The 16535-nt window shown below is 41.0% G+C and overlaps 2 protein-coding genes across 6 annotated transcripts; one reads left to right on the top strand and one right to left on the bottom strand.

Moving 5' to 3' along the window:
* Window positions 1-272: 272 nt before the first annotated feature.
* LOC106640986 (prohormone-2) lies at window positions 273-9697 on the top strand. Of its 4 annotated transcripts, none has more exons than XM_014355183.3 (9): window positions 273-480; window positions 2758-2878; window positions 3039-3143; window positions 3421-3550; window positions 4683-4976; window positions 8746-8856; window positions 8953-9038; window positions 9142-9431; window positions 9573-9697. In XM_014355183.3, exons 2-9 carry the CDS (start codon window positions 2758-2760, stop codon window positions 9657-9659), a joined length of 1224 nt encoding a protein of 407 aa, XP_014210669.2. In that variant the 5' UTR covers window positions 273-480; the 3' UTR covers window positions 9660-9697. The 4 variants fall into 4 exon arrangements, with proteins under 4 accessions (XP_014210669.2, XP_023248156.2, XP_014210678.2 ...); XM_023392388.2 differs by having other exon boundaries at window positions 3036-3143; XM_014355192.3 differs by lacking the exon at window positions 3039-3143.
* Window positions 9698-12251: 2554 nt separating this feature from the next.
* On the bottom strand, window positions 12252-16472 carry LOC106641020 (peptidyl-prolyl cis-trans isomerase sig-7). Of its 2 annotated transcripts, none has more exons than XM_023392386.2 (4): window positions 14495-16472; window positions 13684-14174; window positions 13372-13613; window positions 12252-13194 (listed from the first exon to the last, which is right to left on the bottom strand). In XM_023392386.2, exons 1-4 carry the CDS (start codon window positions 14562-14564, stop codon window positions 12468-12470), a joined length of 1530 nt encoding a protein of 509 aa, XP_023248154.2. In that variant the 5' UTR covers window positions 14565-16472; the 3' UTR covers window positions 12252-12467. The 2 variants fall into 2 exon arrangements, with proteins under 2 accessions (XP_023248154.2, XP_023248155.2); XM_023392387.2 differs by having other exon boundaries at window positions 13684-14104; window positions 14495-14531.
* Window positions 16473-16535: the final 63 nt, after the last annotated feature.

Here is a 16535-nt window from a genome sequence, read left to right as displayed (position 1 = left end):
CGCTTACGGCGCATCTGCTGCACTCACCCCACCCGGTCTCCACTTTGAATATATCGCGTCAGCGCGAGGCGCTACATGTACCACAGCCGACCCGAGAGAATGAGGTACAGCGTCAGAGCCACCCCAGAGGATGGGAGGGAGGGAGGCGGTAGTCTCTCGCCACCCCCCTTTTTGCTCTCGACGTAGAGGGATTTGCGTGGGTGTCTCTCGCCCGAGAGGGGGTAAGAGGGGCTGGCCCGGCTGTTGGGTGCGCTCGCCCCTCGGAGCCATTGCGGCCCGAAACACCCGTACGGAAGGACGCGCGTGTCTTCCTCCCGTTTGCACTCGCACCTCTACGTTTCTATAACTATCTGATACTCCTGCTTTCGACGCCAAACGAGCTTCAAGTGGTGCGAGGGACAGAGGGGGCTCTTTTCAAGACTAGCTCTGCTTGCTACCTATACTCCGTACCGCTGACAGCTGCTGGCTGCGCGTCACGAGGTGAGTCTCGTTTTTTTCTTCTTCTCATTTTTCCAGTTAAATACCAGGGGTTTTGCTTTATAATACACTGTTTTGTGGGCTGACGTGTGGGTATATACGTTGGTAAAAATTTCACGCAATTTTCTTGATTTCAAAGGAGGGAAACGAAAAATGATTTCCACCTTCCCTATATATGTATAGCTGCTCCCTTCCGCGCACAGAATTTCAGCGTAAGGGACAAAGGGATGAAAAACAATTTCCGCAATAAGCCATCGGAGGAGCGATTTTTCGTCCCTATGCATATAACCAACCACGCATCCCCGCTACTGTAGCCATGCATATACGGATTAAACGTGCGCCTCTATCCCCGCAGGACGAGCAACAAGTTGTGTCACTTTGTCCCTCCCCTCCCTCGCCGACCCTACGTCTCCTCGCAGTAGGCAGAGCGTGGCTTTTGGTGTCCTGGACTGTCTAGTGGGTTGTCCATGCATGTCGCGCACGGACGGCACATTGACGTCAACGAGGGCTTCATTGACGTCACGGTAGCCAACGGCTTAGTTATTTTGTATCGCAAACTGTCGCACGCGTCTACACGTGTATGTGCATGGGTGTTCTATCCTCGGGCATCACAACAGTCACTTGTTTTCCCACATCGGCTTCTACATTGTCCTTTTGTTTCTCTTTGTCCCTTTCTCTCACTTAGACTTGTCCTTGTGCTGTACGATTATATCGATCTTTGCCGAGGCTGCCTAAGCTTCTTCTTTTTTCTTTTTTTCCCCAACTCCACTCGGATATACTCTATAGTCGTAGCGATAAGCGTCATCTGTCGACAATGGACGATTCGACCGGAAAATTGTCGATGACTCGATTTTTCCTCACCGATAATCACACGCGTGCACCCAACCGAGGCTCTTTTCGCGCCAAAGATACAAAAAAGCCCGCGCGTGACTTTTACAATTCCTTTTGGCTTTGACTACACCGTGGTTTGATGATGCATTGAAAAAGTTTACCCCCTCCCCTCCCCGCCTTTACCGAAAATCGATTTCCCACCGTACGCTCCGTCAGCAGAGTTGTTGCCTTTTTCCGCTCATTCGATTATACCCGCAAAGTCTATTAAACTCTAACGGCGGGGTATATAGGGGGGAATTGTTGATGTACCCAATCGAGGGTTAAACAAAAATACGGTGCAATGGCACTCGGTGACTAAAAAAAAAAATAGATTCGAACAATATCGTCGAGACGCAAAAAAGTGTATATCGATTTTAAACGTAGATCAGCGCGAGCACTTGCAACTTCGGAAGCACGAGAAACTTTCTCCCTCGAGGTGTGCACAACCTATACTCTCAAGGGTAAACTTGGAGCCAGCCGACCATTCCCGTGATGCAGGTACAGGGAGAGCTTGCAGCCCCTAGAAATTGAAAATCAATGCCCGAATGTACCGCACGGCCGCAAATTGCAGGCGTCCACCGTACATATATATATATATGTATACATACCAACGGTATATGATATTATACCTTGTGCACTGGAGGACTCTATTAGCGCGGTAGAATCTCCCTGTATACGTGGTACTATATACGTTAAGTCTAATGGAACGCGCCGTCGTCGTAGTTCGACGAGGAAATCTAATTGGGTTACACCCGCGCGATTCTCCCCGTGTGTTAATATGCTGCGTGCACGTGCGGATAGTACACCTATACACTGGGTCGGTTCGCCTGATGGCGTGGGCCTATATCGCGCCACGAGTCTATTAGAGTTGCGAGGCTCGGCGCTGCACGAATGCGTATATATATTGCACTTTGAGGGGAGGGAGAGATTCGTGGGTGCGTTGAAGCGTCCGAGGAAACAGAACAACCAAATGAACCGACGTATATGTTTAATGAACGCTCTCAGGTGGCCCGAGGTGTTTTCAGTTTGTTACCAGTTTTTTACCAAAGTAAAAAAAATAACGGAACAAAAAATACAAAACAGAAGGGGTGGAACTAACTTTGATAAAAATTACGTTATAATATTTATATATATATATTTTTTTTATTTCCACGAGAGTTGAAACATCAACAGTTGGAGCTGTTTGATTATTACTTTTCAAAGAGATAAGTCCTTCCAAAGAGAGCGCATATGTTCGCCGTCCGAAGGCGCAAGTAGTCGAGATCAACGTTGGGTCAGACATTGCGATTCGTTGGGGGGAATCTGACGCGTTGATTTAGGGATGTTTCGTTGAATGAATAGATATATATGTATTAAAAGAAGAGAACGAGATCTCATGACTTGTGGTCTTTATGGGTTTGTCTGTTGCAGATGTACTCCGAGTGGATGTGGTTCCTGGGGCTGAGCGCGATACTCGTCGCGGTCCAGGCGCTTCCTACCGCAGGACTCGCCGACGAAGCCAAAAAGTCGGAGCAACCGGCCAGGCCCAAAGGTAAACAAACGCTCGACGCGTACGTTACATATATATATACGATCGCTTTCATCCTCTCATCCGTATGTACATACATGTCTATTATTTCTTCGTGTTCCGCGTATCTGTCCATCGGCGCTGCACGGCCATGACGTACATACACTTACACAATGCGCAGTAGTCAAGCGATCGCAAGAACTTCTCATGTTCGGCAATCAGCAGAATCAACGTGCAGCAGCCGACCGGAACGCCTCACCTGCCAATATCGCCCCATCGCTGGAAAAGAGTAAGCTTTCCTCCCTCTATCTCTCTACCCATTGTTTGTTTTTTCACGCTATTGTTGATCCGATCTTCATGAAAACTACACCTGATTGGATGCAACGTGTGTACAGAGTTCGTTGTGACATTTAAGAGGAAATTTTAACTAAATTTCAAGTCGGGAGGCAACAAAAAAAAAAACCAAAGCTCTTCCATTAACGCTCTATAGTCAGTAGAGTCAAATTCATCCATCGCGCGTTGCCCTCCATTGCGTATATCCATATGTTCAACCGGTATCTCTGCAGGAACACTGAGCAATTCTGGACTCGAGGACGCGAGCGCCGTGCTGTCCGAGGCCGAGCAGCGCCCCGAAGTCTTCCCCGGCACTTACATCATGGACCAGCCCGCTGTGCCCCAGCGCGACAACAATTACGAGTGAGTCTCTTTTATTGTGCGTCGTAAACCTATATACAGTTTAGGTAAAGCATGATTCGACAGTGCACCTGTTAATGCGAATAAACGTATAGGACACACTTAGGTCACCTCCCCCAATAGTCCTCTTTTTAGACGCGTTTCTTCTGACGTCAATTTTCGGCATTTGCATCAATCGATGGATTTTCAGGCGCGGTAGGAAAAACAAGGGAAAAACGTGCCCTGAAACGTACGTTTATATACATGTACTTGTACGGTTAATCGCGTAATTAATTCATGGAAAGACTCGCGCGATAAGAACAGTTTGAAAATAGCTTGGTTACCGGGAACGGGCTTGAAACGTTTTCACGTGGAAACGGCTCGAGACACGCGCGTCCCAGCTATTGAAAAGTTATAATATTAGAAGGGTACTTCGAGCGAAACCATCGGGAATGAAAACAACACCACGTGCTCGTTTGTAAAAACATTCGTCCCTCCCCATGGCAGGGAGAATGGGGGGGGGGAGAGGAACCAAGCAAGTGGTAGTGGCCATGTGTGGTACCAAAGTGGAAAAATCTCGGTTACGATAAAGACGTGGATTCGAAGGACACGCGTACACAGGTGAATTGGCCCCAACGCGATTGACGTCAGCAGAGGAAGGTGTGTTGTACGTACAGATCCCCCCATCCTCCCCCCCCCCTCTCTCGGTAATTTTAGTTAATAACACGGCTCGGGTGTTTATCCGCGCGGACTGTACCGTTCCGACGATCGAAGTGGGCTATCGGGCGGAAAAGAGAGACCACGGAGGGACGCGACGTGGCTTTTATCGAGGGGATTTTTTTCGTGGTCACGTACACACACTGCGACCAAATATCGTGTGACGGTGGATTGAAAAAAAAAAAAAACATAAAAATAATAATAATAATAATAAACTGAGTAACCTGCACCCCTACGGTGTGAAAAGAGATCGAAGCACGAAAGAAGCGAGACTAACGCTTGAATTATCGCCACCCCCAGAGGGATCGCGATATGGCACGCAACTCTACACCCTCTCTCTTGTGCACTCAGAGACCCATTCTGGCACCCTTGCAAATCTCTCTTTTTTTGTTGCTCACATTCATTTCTCTCTTCCCCCCTCTCCGCGCAACATGTATAGGTACGGCCGGGTCCTGGTTAACGAGCTGGACGACGTGTTCCCCCGGAACTCGTGGGACCGAGGTCCCCAAAGGTTCGGCCGGAATTACGCTGTCGCCGGCCTCTCGGCCGAGGAGCGCCGCAAGCGTTCCGGAGACTCGAGCTCGCCGACCACTACCACCACTTTGGCTCCCGCCTCGCCGTCCTCATCTTTTGCATCCATCGTCGGCACGGCCCCGCCATCGCCAGCTGTCGCCGGCCCTTCAAAGTCCTCGGCTTTGCTCCCGCAGCTTCCTCCGGCCCAGCCCAAGAGAAGGTAAGCCCATCCACACGTACTTCGTGTATTTACCTCCAGGTATACATATTACGGCAAACAGGATGCGCCTGGATTCTGGTGATGGTTCGTGTTTTCGCACGAAGAGCAAAGACGAAGAGAGAGAAAAATAACCAGCTTCCCCTGAAATTGATGGAAGAGCGCGAGTACAAGTATGAACTAATCGCGTTCAAAAAGCAATTCACCCTTCGAATGTATGCATGCATATAAAGAGCGAGGTTTATATATATATTATATACCTACCGCGTAAAAGCTCATACTTGAACCAAAAATCGTATATGCCGTTCCTTTTCTTTTTCTCCCCCCGTTATACCTCGGGTATCGCGAGAGGGCTATAATAAATAATATACACCTGTTTCGTGAAACTCGCAGAAGCTTCGTCACTTTTACGATGCACTAGGAGCGTGTGTATATGTATGGTGAAACTTCGAGGGGGGTCGCGCGGAAGATAGATGGGAGGGGGGATTTTTCACGGGAGCACAAGGTTTCCTCGGAAATTTCAGCAATTTCATTTTCACCCGCGTGCGAGTACGAAATTGCACTCGAATAGGGTATACGTGGACCGGCTTTTTTTTTTTTTTTTTTTATTGATGGGGCGAAGAAGCTCGTCCGACGTCCACTCGTGTGGGGGGGGGGAGGGGCAGGAAGAGATGCGTCTCTTTCTCGCGTCGATATATATACACGCACCTTATTTAGCTTTCCGTCCACGAATGTCACGTATTCGATATCTCCTTTCTTCCATTCGTGGATGTTGTTTTTCTCTTTTTTCTTTCCAACGAGTTTTTGTTTTCCACGCGCGAAATGCGACGCGTGACGAACAACCAAATGGTGAAAGACTCACCGGGCTAATCCAATAATCTTCGTGAACACCAATCTATGAACTTTCGATGACGAAATAAAAGAAGCGCCGATCGCGCGTTTACGTAATAATTTTTTTTTTTTTTTTGCTTCCTTTTTATTTGTCATAGGAGACAGTACGATCTTCTCAGCGACAGCCGGCATTCCGTCGAGACTATTATATTGCACCCTTCCCTTCTTATTCCTTTAAACTTCACTTTATCGCGCCCTTTTGTTTGCTCCCTCGTCTCGGGCTGTATTGTTTGAATTCCTTCACAGGGAGAAACAGTACCTACAGACGGCTTCTCTCGTTATTGACCGGCCTACTATCTTTTCTCGTTGTATTGTTTTGCGCTCTCCAACATTTTTCGATTGTTTAACCGCAAACAAATACCTTACACGACGATTGGTCGAACAAATATCACTTGTACACGCCGAGGGCTCTTGAATATATACTTATATATCGGTAATGATCGTTTATTCCCACGCTCGAAAAACCCTTGGGAAAAATATACATCTATAAAAGTGTAAAAAAAAAGGGGCTCTATTTTTTAGTCGTGACGTTTCTTCCTCTCCGACCTTTCCCTGTACACCTTACATTCGGGTATGTAGACGGAGGGGGAAAAAAGAAAAACTCAGCCAGACGTACTCGACTTTCTCCAAAAATACACCCTCGCGACCGTCGAGCAATTAAGGTGTATTTATACACGCCAGCAAGTCCCGTTTCCTTGAGAACCCACGTGTATATATATATATATATACACTTGTACAGTATATGCTTTACACGTAACCCACGTTTGAAAGCGCATCACTTTTTACCTAATCCACTATTATCATGTAGGTTCACACATGCGAGTAACCAAATGTACGTGGCACAGCTAAACTAATATTATACACGTACGCGTGTACACCTATACATCCTCCGGAGATAGAGGAGAGCGAACGCGTTACTCTGGCCATCGGGGACGAGGAAAAAATATTTATATGTACGCAGATTTTATACATATCGCGTGCGCGACAGTTGGAATAACAAACGTTGCCTTCCCGCTGAACAAAGGTGGCTGATGTGCGCGGCGTGTATGTGTGCGCGTGAAAGAGAAAAAGCGTGGGAGGACACGTATACGTTTTACACGAGCGATTCCGCAAAAAAAACAAAAAACAAAAAAAAAAGAAAAAGAAAAAAAAGAAAATACCGAATTTAAACAATTTTGTCTTTCGAGGCACGTGACTCGGGACCTTTGTTTTCGAGGATACATGTACATACTATCAAACAAACCAAGTGTGACCCGTTTGAGCTTTTTCATTCAATTTTTAACCAAACTTTCATTTTCATTGTAAAACTGGGGAAGTAAAAAAAAAAAAATAATAACGGTTGATTGCAAGCTCGCGCATATTTTTTGTCATCCTCAAGATAAAAAATCCGGTCTCTCAGTGTGTCCAAACGAAGAAAAAAAAAAAGAAAAAAAAAAAAAAAAAGATTTTTTCGTAGATTCCCTCGTGTGCGTATACTCTTTCCTCGGCCCAAAGGGGAGCTTAGCTACTCCGGGGGTGGCTCCCGAGCCAAAGGATACGCGCCCGCACAGGTGTATGTGTATCAAAGTTACGTACGGAGGAGCTTGGTGGTGGTTAATGCCGGAGAGGCTGCGTCCTCCCGTGTAACGTGGCGAAAAGCTGAATGGAAGCGCGTGTGGAAAGTAGGTCACGCGAGGACTGGAAATCTTCCTACATAGCCTCCCTTTTTGCCCCCAACCGGGAGGAGGGGAACCAGCTGACGGGAGCAACTCCTACATACATACGAGCGCGTATCGATCGAACCTCCTGCTCCTCCCATACACCCAGTGTATACATGCATGTATATACATACACTTCGATGCGTGGGTTAATTGTATATGCAATGCCGCGTTTCACTCGCATATATGTATACATTGTACATTGGTATACAAATTAGGGGAAGGGAGAGGGGCTCATTAAAGCGAGAAACGCGAGTATACGCCAACAGGTACAGAGCGAGGAGAGCTTGTTTAAATTATACTCGGTATTGTTACTTTCCGTTGTTCTTTCCCTTGTCGATAAACTCCGTGAGGTAAGTTACAGCTCGATGGGATTTGTCGCCAAGTTGTACGAAAGGGCTGTTCTGGATCCGACAGCCGTCGAGCCAAGATGCATCAGGCATCGAGTTGCTTCGAGCGAACAAAGTTAGATCGAGCCGATCGGTACAGGTACCCACTCGTACTTGTGTGTTTGTTTTCGTACGAACGAAACGTTGAAATTTATCGAGCGCGCTCAGTTTGCAACGCGATCGTTAAGAGATCGGTATCGAAATACTGGAACTACTAATACTATATAACTCTGGAACGCAGCGGTTGACAATGTTAATAAGGGCTTTCATACAAAAGTACAGAATAAGCGGCACGTGTGCAGGTTTGCGCGCACAAGATCATGCGTAGCTGCACAATGGAGAGGCCTTTGCCAGGAAGTGGAGATAAAAGCTCCCTCGGAGAGAACTTGCGAGCCAAACGACACATACCCGAGGGGATGAGAAAGAGAGTAAAAAAGAAAGAGCAGGGGATGGGGGGGGGAGACACTTGTGGACGAGTGCTCGCATACGTACATGGGCGGACCACGTACTTATCATAGGTATATACACACTCGTTCGGTCGTTCACTCGCGACTCGTGTGTTTTCGATCGATTCTTTTTTTTTTTTTTTTTTTTTTTTTTTTAACGAGCGTCACGTTGCAGACGCAAAGATTTTCGTCGCGCAATATCATACCTACACACGTACACGAGAACACGAGCCACCACACGCGTTGCTCAGCAGTTTTTTTTCTCAACTTCCAATGGAGTTATATATACATGTATAAGAATCACAAGGTATACATATATTGTAATAATGTGACGGCGGGCCTGTTTCAGCATACCAACCTACTACCCTGAGATCCGGTACAAGCGCGAGTCGGACGTCGATCCGGACAAACAGCTGTACGCCCTCCTGCAGCTGTACAACAGCGAGCACCGTAACAGAGGGTGAGCTTGTTTGTTTTGTTTCGCCATCTAGGTATATGTATATACCTGTAGTATACGGGGGGGACCGTTTAAACATGAATGCTAATGGTGTTCCAGAAACTGGAGGAATTACGGTAACGACGAGTACGAGAACATCGAGGACGAGTCGAACTTGATGGGGCTCGACGACGAGGACCCGAGCGGTAATTACATATACATGTCATTGGAAACCAGCACGTCGACTCCCATCCCCCCCCCCTCTTTAACATTAATCGCACGACACAATCCAATTTTTCACAATGGCAGCCGGCTCGTGGCTCGACAACTCGATCGGCTACCCCCAGCAGCCCAACTACCTCTCGGCCGAGCCCCTTTTGAGCTCCGAGCTCGCGGCTCTCGGGCGTGCAGCCAGGCCCCTCGGCTACTACGAGCAGTACCTCAACCAACAGCAACAACAGCCGCAATACGCCGGACAACAGTACGACGCCGCCGGGGTACAGTACGGCACGCCCCAGTACGGATTGCCCCAGTACAGCGTCCACGGCTCTTACTACCCGCCCGAGAAGAGGTTCATGGTGTCTAGGAAACGAACGCAGGTCGGTACAACAATTACAATTGCATCACGTACACCCATTACATATATAGTATCAAGTGGGCCGCAATACGATTCACCGTTCAACTCAAGTAGATCCAATCAGATTTCGGTCAGGCATAATACATCCGTTCGTTGATTGCAGAATTACGACAGCTACGGCGGAAGAAGTGGTTATCTCGTCGGTTCGAGGGGTTATCCAACCTACAACCAGCATCGCTTGCTCTACTAGATCGATCGATGAAACACGCGCCTACACACACACACGTACACATATACATACACGAAACGTCAAGAGAAATGGGAAAAGTATTATAAAAGGGGATTCGTGCGCGCGAATTGGCTGTTTGCCGGTCATGTGCCGGTGATACAAATATACGTATAGGCAATTCGCTCGTACATGTACATACCTGATGCGGAGGAAGAGGAGGAGGAGAACGAAAATCGACAACATAATATAGTCGAGGATAATGTTGGCCTTGCACCCGCCAGTTTATTTTATTTCCTCTTATTTGTTTTTCAAATAGATAATCAAAGAGTAAGATAATATATATTTATGAATAAAACTTGCAAACAAAGGAGAAAATAAGACCGAGTAATATTATAACGAGTAAGTGTACAATGATAATTAATATAATAACAATATTTCGGGCGCGTGCTGCATGCATGTACGATGTATGCACGGTGGCTCTTTTTTTGTTCTTTTTTTTTTTGTTCCTTCAATGAGAGTCAAATTTTATCAACCTTTAATCAACACAAAGGAAAACAAACTTATCGTGCACACGTATAATTATAAATGCATGTATATAATATATACGTGTTTTTTCGACTAAATCGGTTGATGGAAATTCGCGCGGTATCATGTTGTTGCGTAACAAAAACACGCGCGACATGATCAAGGGTCGAGTGCGCGGGCACAGTTGCTTACCACTATCAACAAGAAAATATTAAAAGCAACGTGCAAAATATAATTTTTTTTTTTTTTATTTCTTCTGAGATGCTACAACAAAGCGAAGCGATACTTTTCCTCCGAACAAATTTTCATAAGTGAAGGTGCAAAGGGACGAGTGCATAAGTACACGCGTGCATACGTATATTTGGAATAGCAAATTTATTTTTTTGTAAAAACATTTTTTTAAAGCGACGCGACAAGTTTACTGGCTGATGGACTGATAAAAAATATAAATGTATATTTTTAACCGTGATCTTAAACGTTTACGCATCTTCCTCTTTAAATTCAAAGACAAATTTTTAACTTGTGTGCGTTTACACGGTCTACAGTTTATAAGTACAAAAGGAACGAGGAAGAAGGAAATTTCAATGAATTTGGCTTAAAAAAAACGCCGTAGCGTTTAATGCGATCGCTTCGCTTCGTACGTTCGATAACGTTCTTCTTCGTAAGGCTAATGAGAAAAAAAAGACTACTAAGGTTCGAATTTTTTAAGTGTCCAATCCTCTCTGTCGTAAGCTTATATAATATATATACACAGCATAAAGTATATAATTAAGGTAAACGTAAAAAAAAAAAATTTTAAAGCGCAAAATAAATAAATAATCTTTGAATTATAATTAATTATAGTTATTTAGAGTTGACATTTTTTAGGGGTGCAAGAAGACAATTTATTTTGAACTGATATTTTTTGTTGCGGAAAAATTTTATTTTTTATAAATAAATAGATAAATAAATTTAAAAAAAAAACTAAATCAATTAATTATACAAGACTTGAAAAAAAAAAAAAAAAAAAAAAAATATCCGACATGCTTTCATGGATGCATATTAACGATCGATGTTGGAGTGAATTATTTGGGCTATACATATGGCTTTAGAACGCACTAAACGATTTTCTGGTTAACACCTACCAACCATATCTACAATACCGGAAAGTCGATTTAAAAAAAAAAGGAAAAACAATCATCAATGTATATCATAAAAAAAAAAAATTAATCTAGTATTTTTTAATCTCGATAAAGCTATTTGTAACAATATGCATCTTGGACATCGAAAGGCAACAAAAGTGGGGAAAAAATAAACGGAGTGTTGGATCTCGAAGAAACAAATGGATCTAAAATTTATTTATGTATAAGTACTTCCATGTGTACTCGTATGTATCTACATATATTTATATATATATGTGTGTGTGTATAACTGGAATCCTTCTTTTGCATCAAAAAGATATATGTAATGTAACGCGATGATTCAATGAAAAACAAACACATTACACGATTTTTGTCGAGTCTTTATGGTGCTTACTCTCAAATTGAACATAAAAGAGAAATAAATGCACTCACATGCTCTTGATATGTGGGATGGATGAACAAAAAAATCGAAAACCAAAATTTTCATGCTATTGATTGTAAGGACGAGAGGATTAATAAATAATTATATTCTACGTATGTAATTTATCGTCTTTTTTCCTTGCGAAGCTTCAAAGAAGTTTCCTTTTGGAGATGTTCCAACTATACGTTATAAATAGTGTTTTCTCGAAACTAGCTTTTACTTTGATAATAACGAAAAGAAATTGGATTTTCGGGGTATAAAAGTAAAAATAAGATCAAAAATAGTGTTGAAGTAAGATTTTCAGTCTTCTATTTTTGAAAATGCGGTATGCTTACTTGTGGGATTCCAGAAAAAAACCTCGTGTTTTAATTTGTGCGACAACGTTTTTTAAAAAGTTTTTCTTCGCTGATTAACTTTTCTTGGTAAAGAATATATTTGACTTATACATAGCGATAGTTTTGTATAGAAGCCATTGGGAAAACTCTTTGGTATAGTTGAGAGCTTGGACTATAAGTACTAAAAGAAGAAGAAAAAAAAAGAATTACCTTGAATGCAAGATTGTAAACATTTTTTTATTTTGTACTCTATGTATTGTAAATAAACTTACCATCACACTTATACAGTTAAAAACATTCGCGTTTTAATGTACAATTTATGAAATCATACAAAATTTAGTTTTTTTTTTCTTCTATTATTAAAGCTAGCATTCATTACGTTCATTCATACCCACACCTATATTATAAAAATTATATACAAAATCTATTAGCTTCTATGCTTGTGTCGTCGTTTACTACTGTTTTTTTCCTCTGATCTCTCTTTCGACTTTCGACGTTTTCCTGAATGTCTATCATTTCGCTCTTCCTCCGAAGAAGACGAACTATCTCTAAGTTTTTTTTTGTGCTTTTCATCTCTCGAGTTTCGCGAATCGCGTTTTCTATCTTTCCTATCTTTACTTTTGTCTCTTCTGTCTTTACAAATGTCTTTTATTTCTCGTCTTTCCCTAACTCTTTCCCTACTCTTTTCTCTCTTTTCTTTGCTTCTACTCCTATCTAGTCTTTTCTTACTCTGTTTTTCTTCCCTAACTCCACGTCTTCTATTATCCTCATTTCTATAAGATTCTTGCCGTCGTTTATAGTCTTTTTTCGAATCATACCTTCCTCTATTTTCATCTCGATCTTTTCTATTTTCATACCGATCTTTTCTTGGGCTTCGCGATCTGCTGCGCTGCCTAACTTTCTTGTTTCTTCTATCATTTGGCATTTCATCTTTTTTTATTTTACCATTATCATCATAATAAATTATACCTTTGCCTTTTCCGCGCCATCGCATTTTAGCCACGGACTGTGAGAAGTCAACGTGAATTCGGCGGTCATCGATCAGTACGTTATCCATCTTAAAATACGCATCTTCACAACTTTTTCGATCAGAAAATTCTATAAATGCGTACTGCAAGGAATCTCCGGTTTGTTTGTCCCTGATGACTTCACAGCTGAAAAATAATTATACATGACAAAAACTTGTTCTACTTGATGATTAAAATAAATTAATTTTAATTTTTGTCTCAAACAATTGAGAATTTTTATTGATTTCATTTAAAAAAAAAAAAAAAAAAAAAAAAAAAAAATTAAAATAGATGCATAACATATGATTATTAAAAAATCCGTACCTAACAATTTTTCCAAATCTACTGAAAATTATCTCAAGATCGTCATCACTTGTTACTGGGTTCAATTTACAAACAAAAAGGACATTTTCTGGTGGGGCCATGTCAGCATCTGGAATATCACCAACTATCTCCAGAATCGTTGCTCTAGCTTTGGCTTCTTTTTCTTTTTGCATTTCAATGACTTCTGCTTCCGTCATTCCTGCAGTGTCGTCAATTATCTCATCCGCTCCAATACGATCACTCTACAAATTTTTTACATCAATCATGAGGTGTACCTACTTTCTACCTTTCGTTTATAAATTGATGGTTTACCATTAAAGCTTCTTTAGTTGGTGACGGGCTCCTGTCTGGTATCGTCAGGTCTTTTGGATCATCATATGGATCCTCTAAAATCACTGTATGCGATATCCTAACATCCTGATAAGGTCTGTGATCCGTGTCGCAGATTGTCTCGTTAAATTTTAAAATAATCTCAAGACCCTCAGTTATCTCTCCAAACACGCAGTGTTCTCCATCGAGCGACTGCAGATCTGGAGCCAATGTAATAAAAAACTGTGAACCTAACATGTTGTCGCCACAATTCACCATTGAGATTAAGCCAACTTTATCGTGTTTCAATTTTGGCAACTTTTCAGCTTCATAAAAGCGTGCTTTTTCTCCTAAAACCACACCATAAATACTCATTCCACCCTCTCCAGTAGCTGTAGGATCTCCTGTCTGTGCTATGAAATTGCTTTGCACAGTAAAGAATAGGTTCCAGTTGTAATATTTGATTTTGCATAGTTTCAAAAAGTTGCGGCAGGCTAAAAGTGTCAACAGATGATTGTATTGGTCAGTATCTTAATAAAAAAAAATTACATGATGTTTCAAATCTATCTCATCCAATATGCTCATGTATAAGAAATAAGTAAATAGACAAGGAAATAAATAAATGAAACAAAATTAGTTTCCGGTATTGATTATTAATAAAAAATTCCAGTACCTAGTACAGAAATAATTTTTCTTCCCTAATGTCCAGAAATAGTAACGAAAATAAGAGAACAGTGCAACTAATACATTAAAAAATACTTCTACGCAATATAGCGGAAAGTATAGGGTTATGATACAAATGAATTAAACTCACTTTGTGGCCGCTCCTCAGTGTAAAGGTCAACTGTAAAATCACCTATAGTAGTTTCGATAACTACAGCCATTTTTACGCTTAGTTAGTGCGGTGTACTTGTTTTATTGATAATTGATTGAAAAAATGACGATTTAAGAAGTAAGGTAACCTCAAAACTGAACGCGATCAAGGAAATTTGGTTATTTCTTTTATTGCGATTAACATAGTTTCTTTTTTGTGCTCACCGAATAAATTCTAATAATTCAAAGACAGAAATTGACGACAAATGCTCTCGTATATTTTACAGTATTTTTACAATACAGCTACACTTGCGTTAAAGTAAACACTCGTCAACTCGTCATAAATCAAATCAACAGAACGAGTTTGCATTTGCGCTGCTGTCTGCTCAAGACGACGCCGCTGTCGCCGCACACATTTCGTAAAACGCAATGGCCGATTGATTAGAATTTTTTTTGGCGCGGATATCATTCTTTCGTATTGTTACTACAATAAGTATGCATCCTAAAACTTCAACATTATTTTTTACCTAAAAAAATTGTTTTAGTTTGAATCCGCACTCTTGGTGAGGTATAAGAAAAGTTTAAGATCTCTTACCATTGTTTGAATTAACGATTCAGAGTTATTGATATTATTATTTTTTTTTAACTTTAGCAGTCTTTAACGATTGTTTTTTTTAATTACTCATCCTAAATATACAAATATAAATATATATTTATATATTATGTAATAATAATAATGATAATAATAATAATAATCACTCAAAGTCGATAATCATTAAATTATGATGACTGTAACCATACAAACGCTATCCATTACTTTTCTTAACTTAAAGAATGCTATAAAAAAATATAACGATCGACTTTTCCAAAGAGACTTAAAAAAAGTTTTAATTTGAAGCTACAATTAATTTTAAGGTAAATAAATGAAAGTATACATGTACAGATCGATGCAGCGTATACGGCGCTGGAATAACTCATATTTTATATCGAAGAAAGAAAGAAAAAGACACAATGGCTACATTTTTTTTCAGCACTAAGTAAAATTTATATAAAAATATGGAGAGTGAAAAATCTACCTCGTCTTGGTTCCGTTTGACGGACATAACTCGTAATTCAATCATTTACACCCATACGTACGCGCACACACACGTATACACACACATTTACACGAGTAATTTTTTCAAGTTGCATTGTTTCATAATTTTTTTTTTTTTTTACTGTCATTTTTTATTTTCACATTATAATTAAAAACAAAGTGTTTGGGAGACAGTCAACACACTTTATTTTTCTTATACTCTGTTAACAAATTATTAATTATTAATGTTTAAAAAACTGACTGTTCCTATTTAATGTTCATGTTTTGCTTTTCATTATTTCGCTGATAACCTCATTCGACGGATTTTCAGTGAAATACATTTACCTAAATCATTGAGAACTACAACTATGACAAATAGATCGCGTCACAACTGGTTTTGCAGTCTCACGTATACGTTATTTTTCGAGCTCATAATGAACGGTAAAAACAAAATATTACTGTATTCTATTCAGTGGCAATAGGAAGAGAAGACAATATGAATATATATATAATATGTATATCTGTACAATTTTTTTTTCACTTTTTATATGTTTTTTATTCATTTTTTACCTTTTATTTTTCAGATGTTACGTTTAACTCGCACTCACAATTTCGTTATTAAGTTTCTTCAACTGTCCTTTAAGCAAGATTTCAAACAGAAATATCGGACCTTGCTTTAAATTGGTCTGCAACTGTAACGACTCGCAGAGCTCTATCTCCTAACTTTTCAAAGCAATCGCTTCTTCTGAGACAAACCTCTTTGTTTTTTTAATGTTTATATTTCTCCATTAAATTAATTAAATACTCACAGTGCTCAGCATTACAATGTTTGAGCCATGCTGACTCAATGTTTGACTCGTTGCTGAGCCACTGAGTTTTCAGAATCTCAGGAAAGTTCATCCATTTGAAAAAAAAAAAAAAAAAAAAAAAATTTTAATAATACTCTTGCATATTTACAACCATAATG

This window comes from Copidosoma floridanum, unplaced genomic scaffold (assembly GCF_036245765.1).
Source record: "Copidosoma floridanum isolate Cflo_tuat_1 unplaced genomic scaffold, Cflo_Japanese_pri ptg000009l, whole genome shotgun sequence".
NCBI classification, from domain to species: domain Eukaryota; kingdom Metazoa; phylum Arthropoda; class Insecta; order Hymenoptera; family Encyrtidae; genus Copidosoma; species Copidosoma floridanum.
This window is presented reverse-complemented; position numbering and strand designations above follow the sequence as displayed.

Bases quoted from the DNA above. Each gene is read 5' to 3' on its own strand.
- LOC106640986 (XM_023392388.2), top strand. From the start codon at position 2,758: ATGTACTCCGAGTGGATGTGGTTCCTGGGGCTGAGCGCGATACTCGTC. The intron at 2,879-3,035 runs GTAAACAAACGC...CACAATGCGCAG, and splicing joins GCAACCGGCCAGGCCCAAAG to TAGTCAAGCGATCGCAAGAA. The intron at 4,977-8,745 runs GTAAGCCCATCC...GGCCTGTTTCAG, and splicing joins CCGGCCCAGCCCAAGAGAAG to CATACCAACCTACTACCCTG.
- LOC106641020 (XM_023392386.2), bottom strand. From the start codon at position 14,564: ATGGCTGTAGTTATCGAAACTACTATAGGTGATTTTACAGTTGACCTT. The intron at 13,614-13,683 runs GTAAACCATCAA...AAAAATTTGTAG, and splicing joins CAACTAAAGAAGCTTTAATG to AGTGATCGTATTGGAGCGGA. The intron at 13,195-13,371 runs GTACGGATTTTT...ATTATTTTTCAG, and splicing joins AGATTTGGAAAAATTGTTAG to CTGTGAAGTCATCAGGGACA.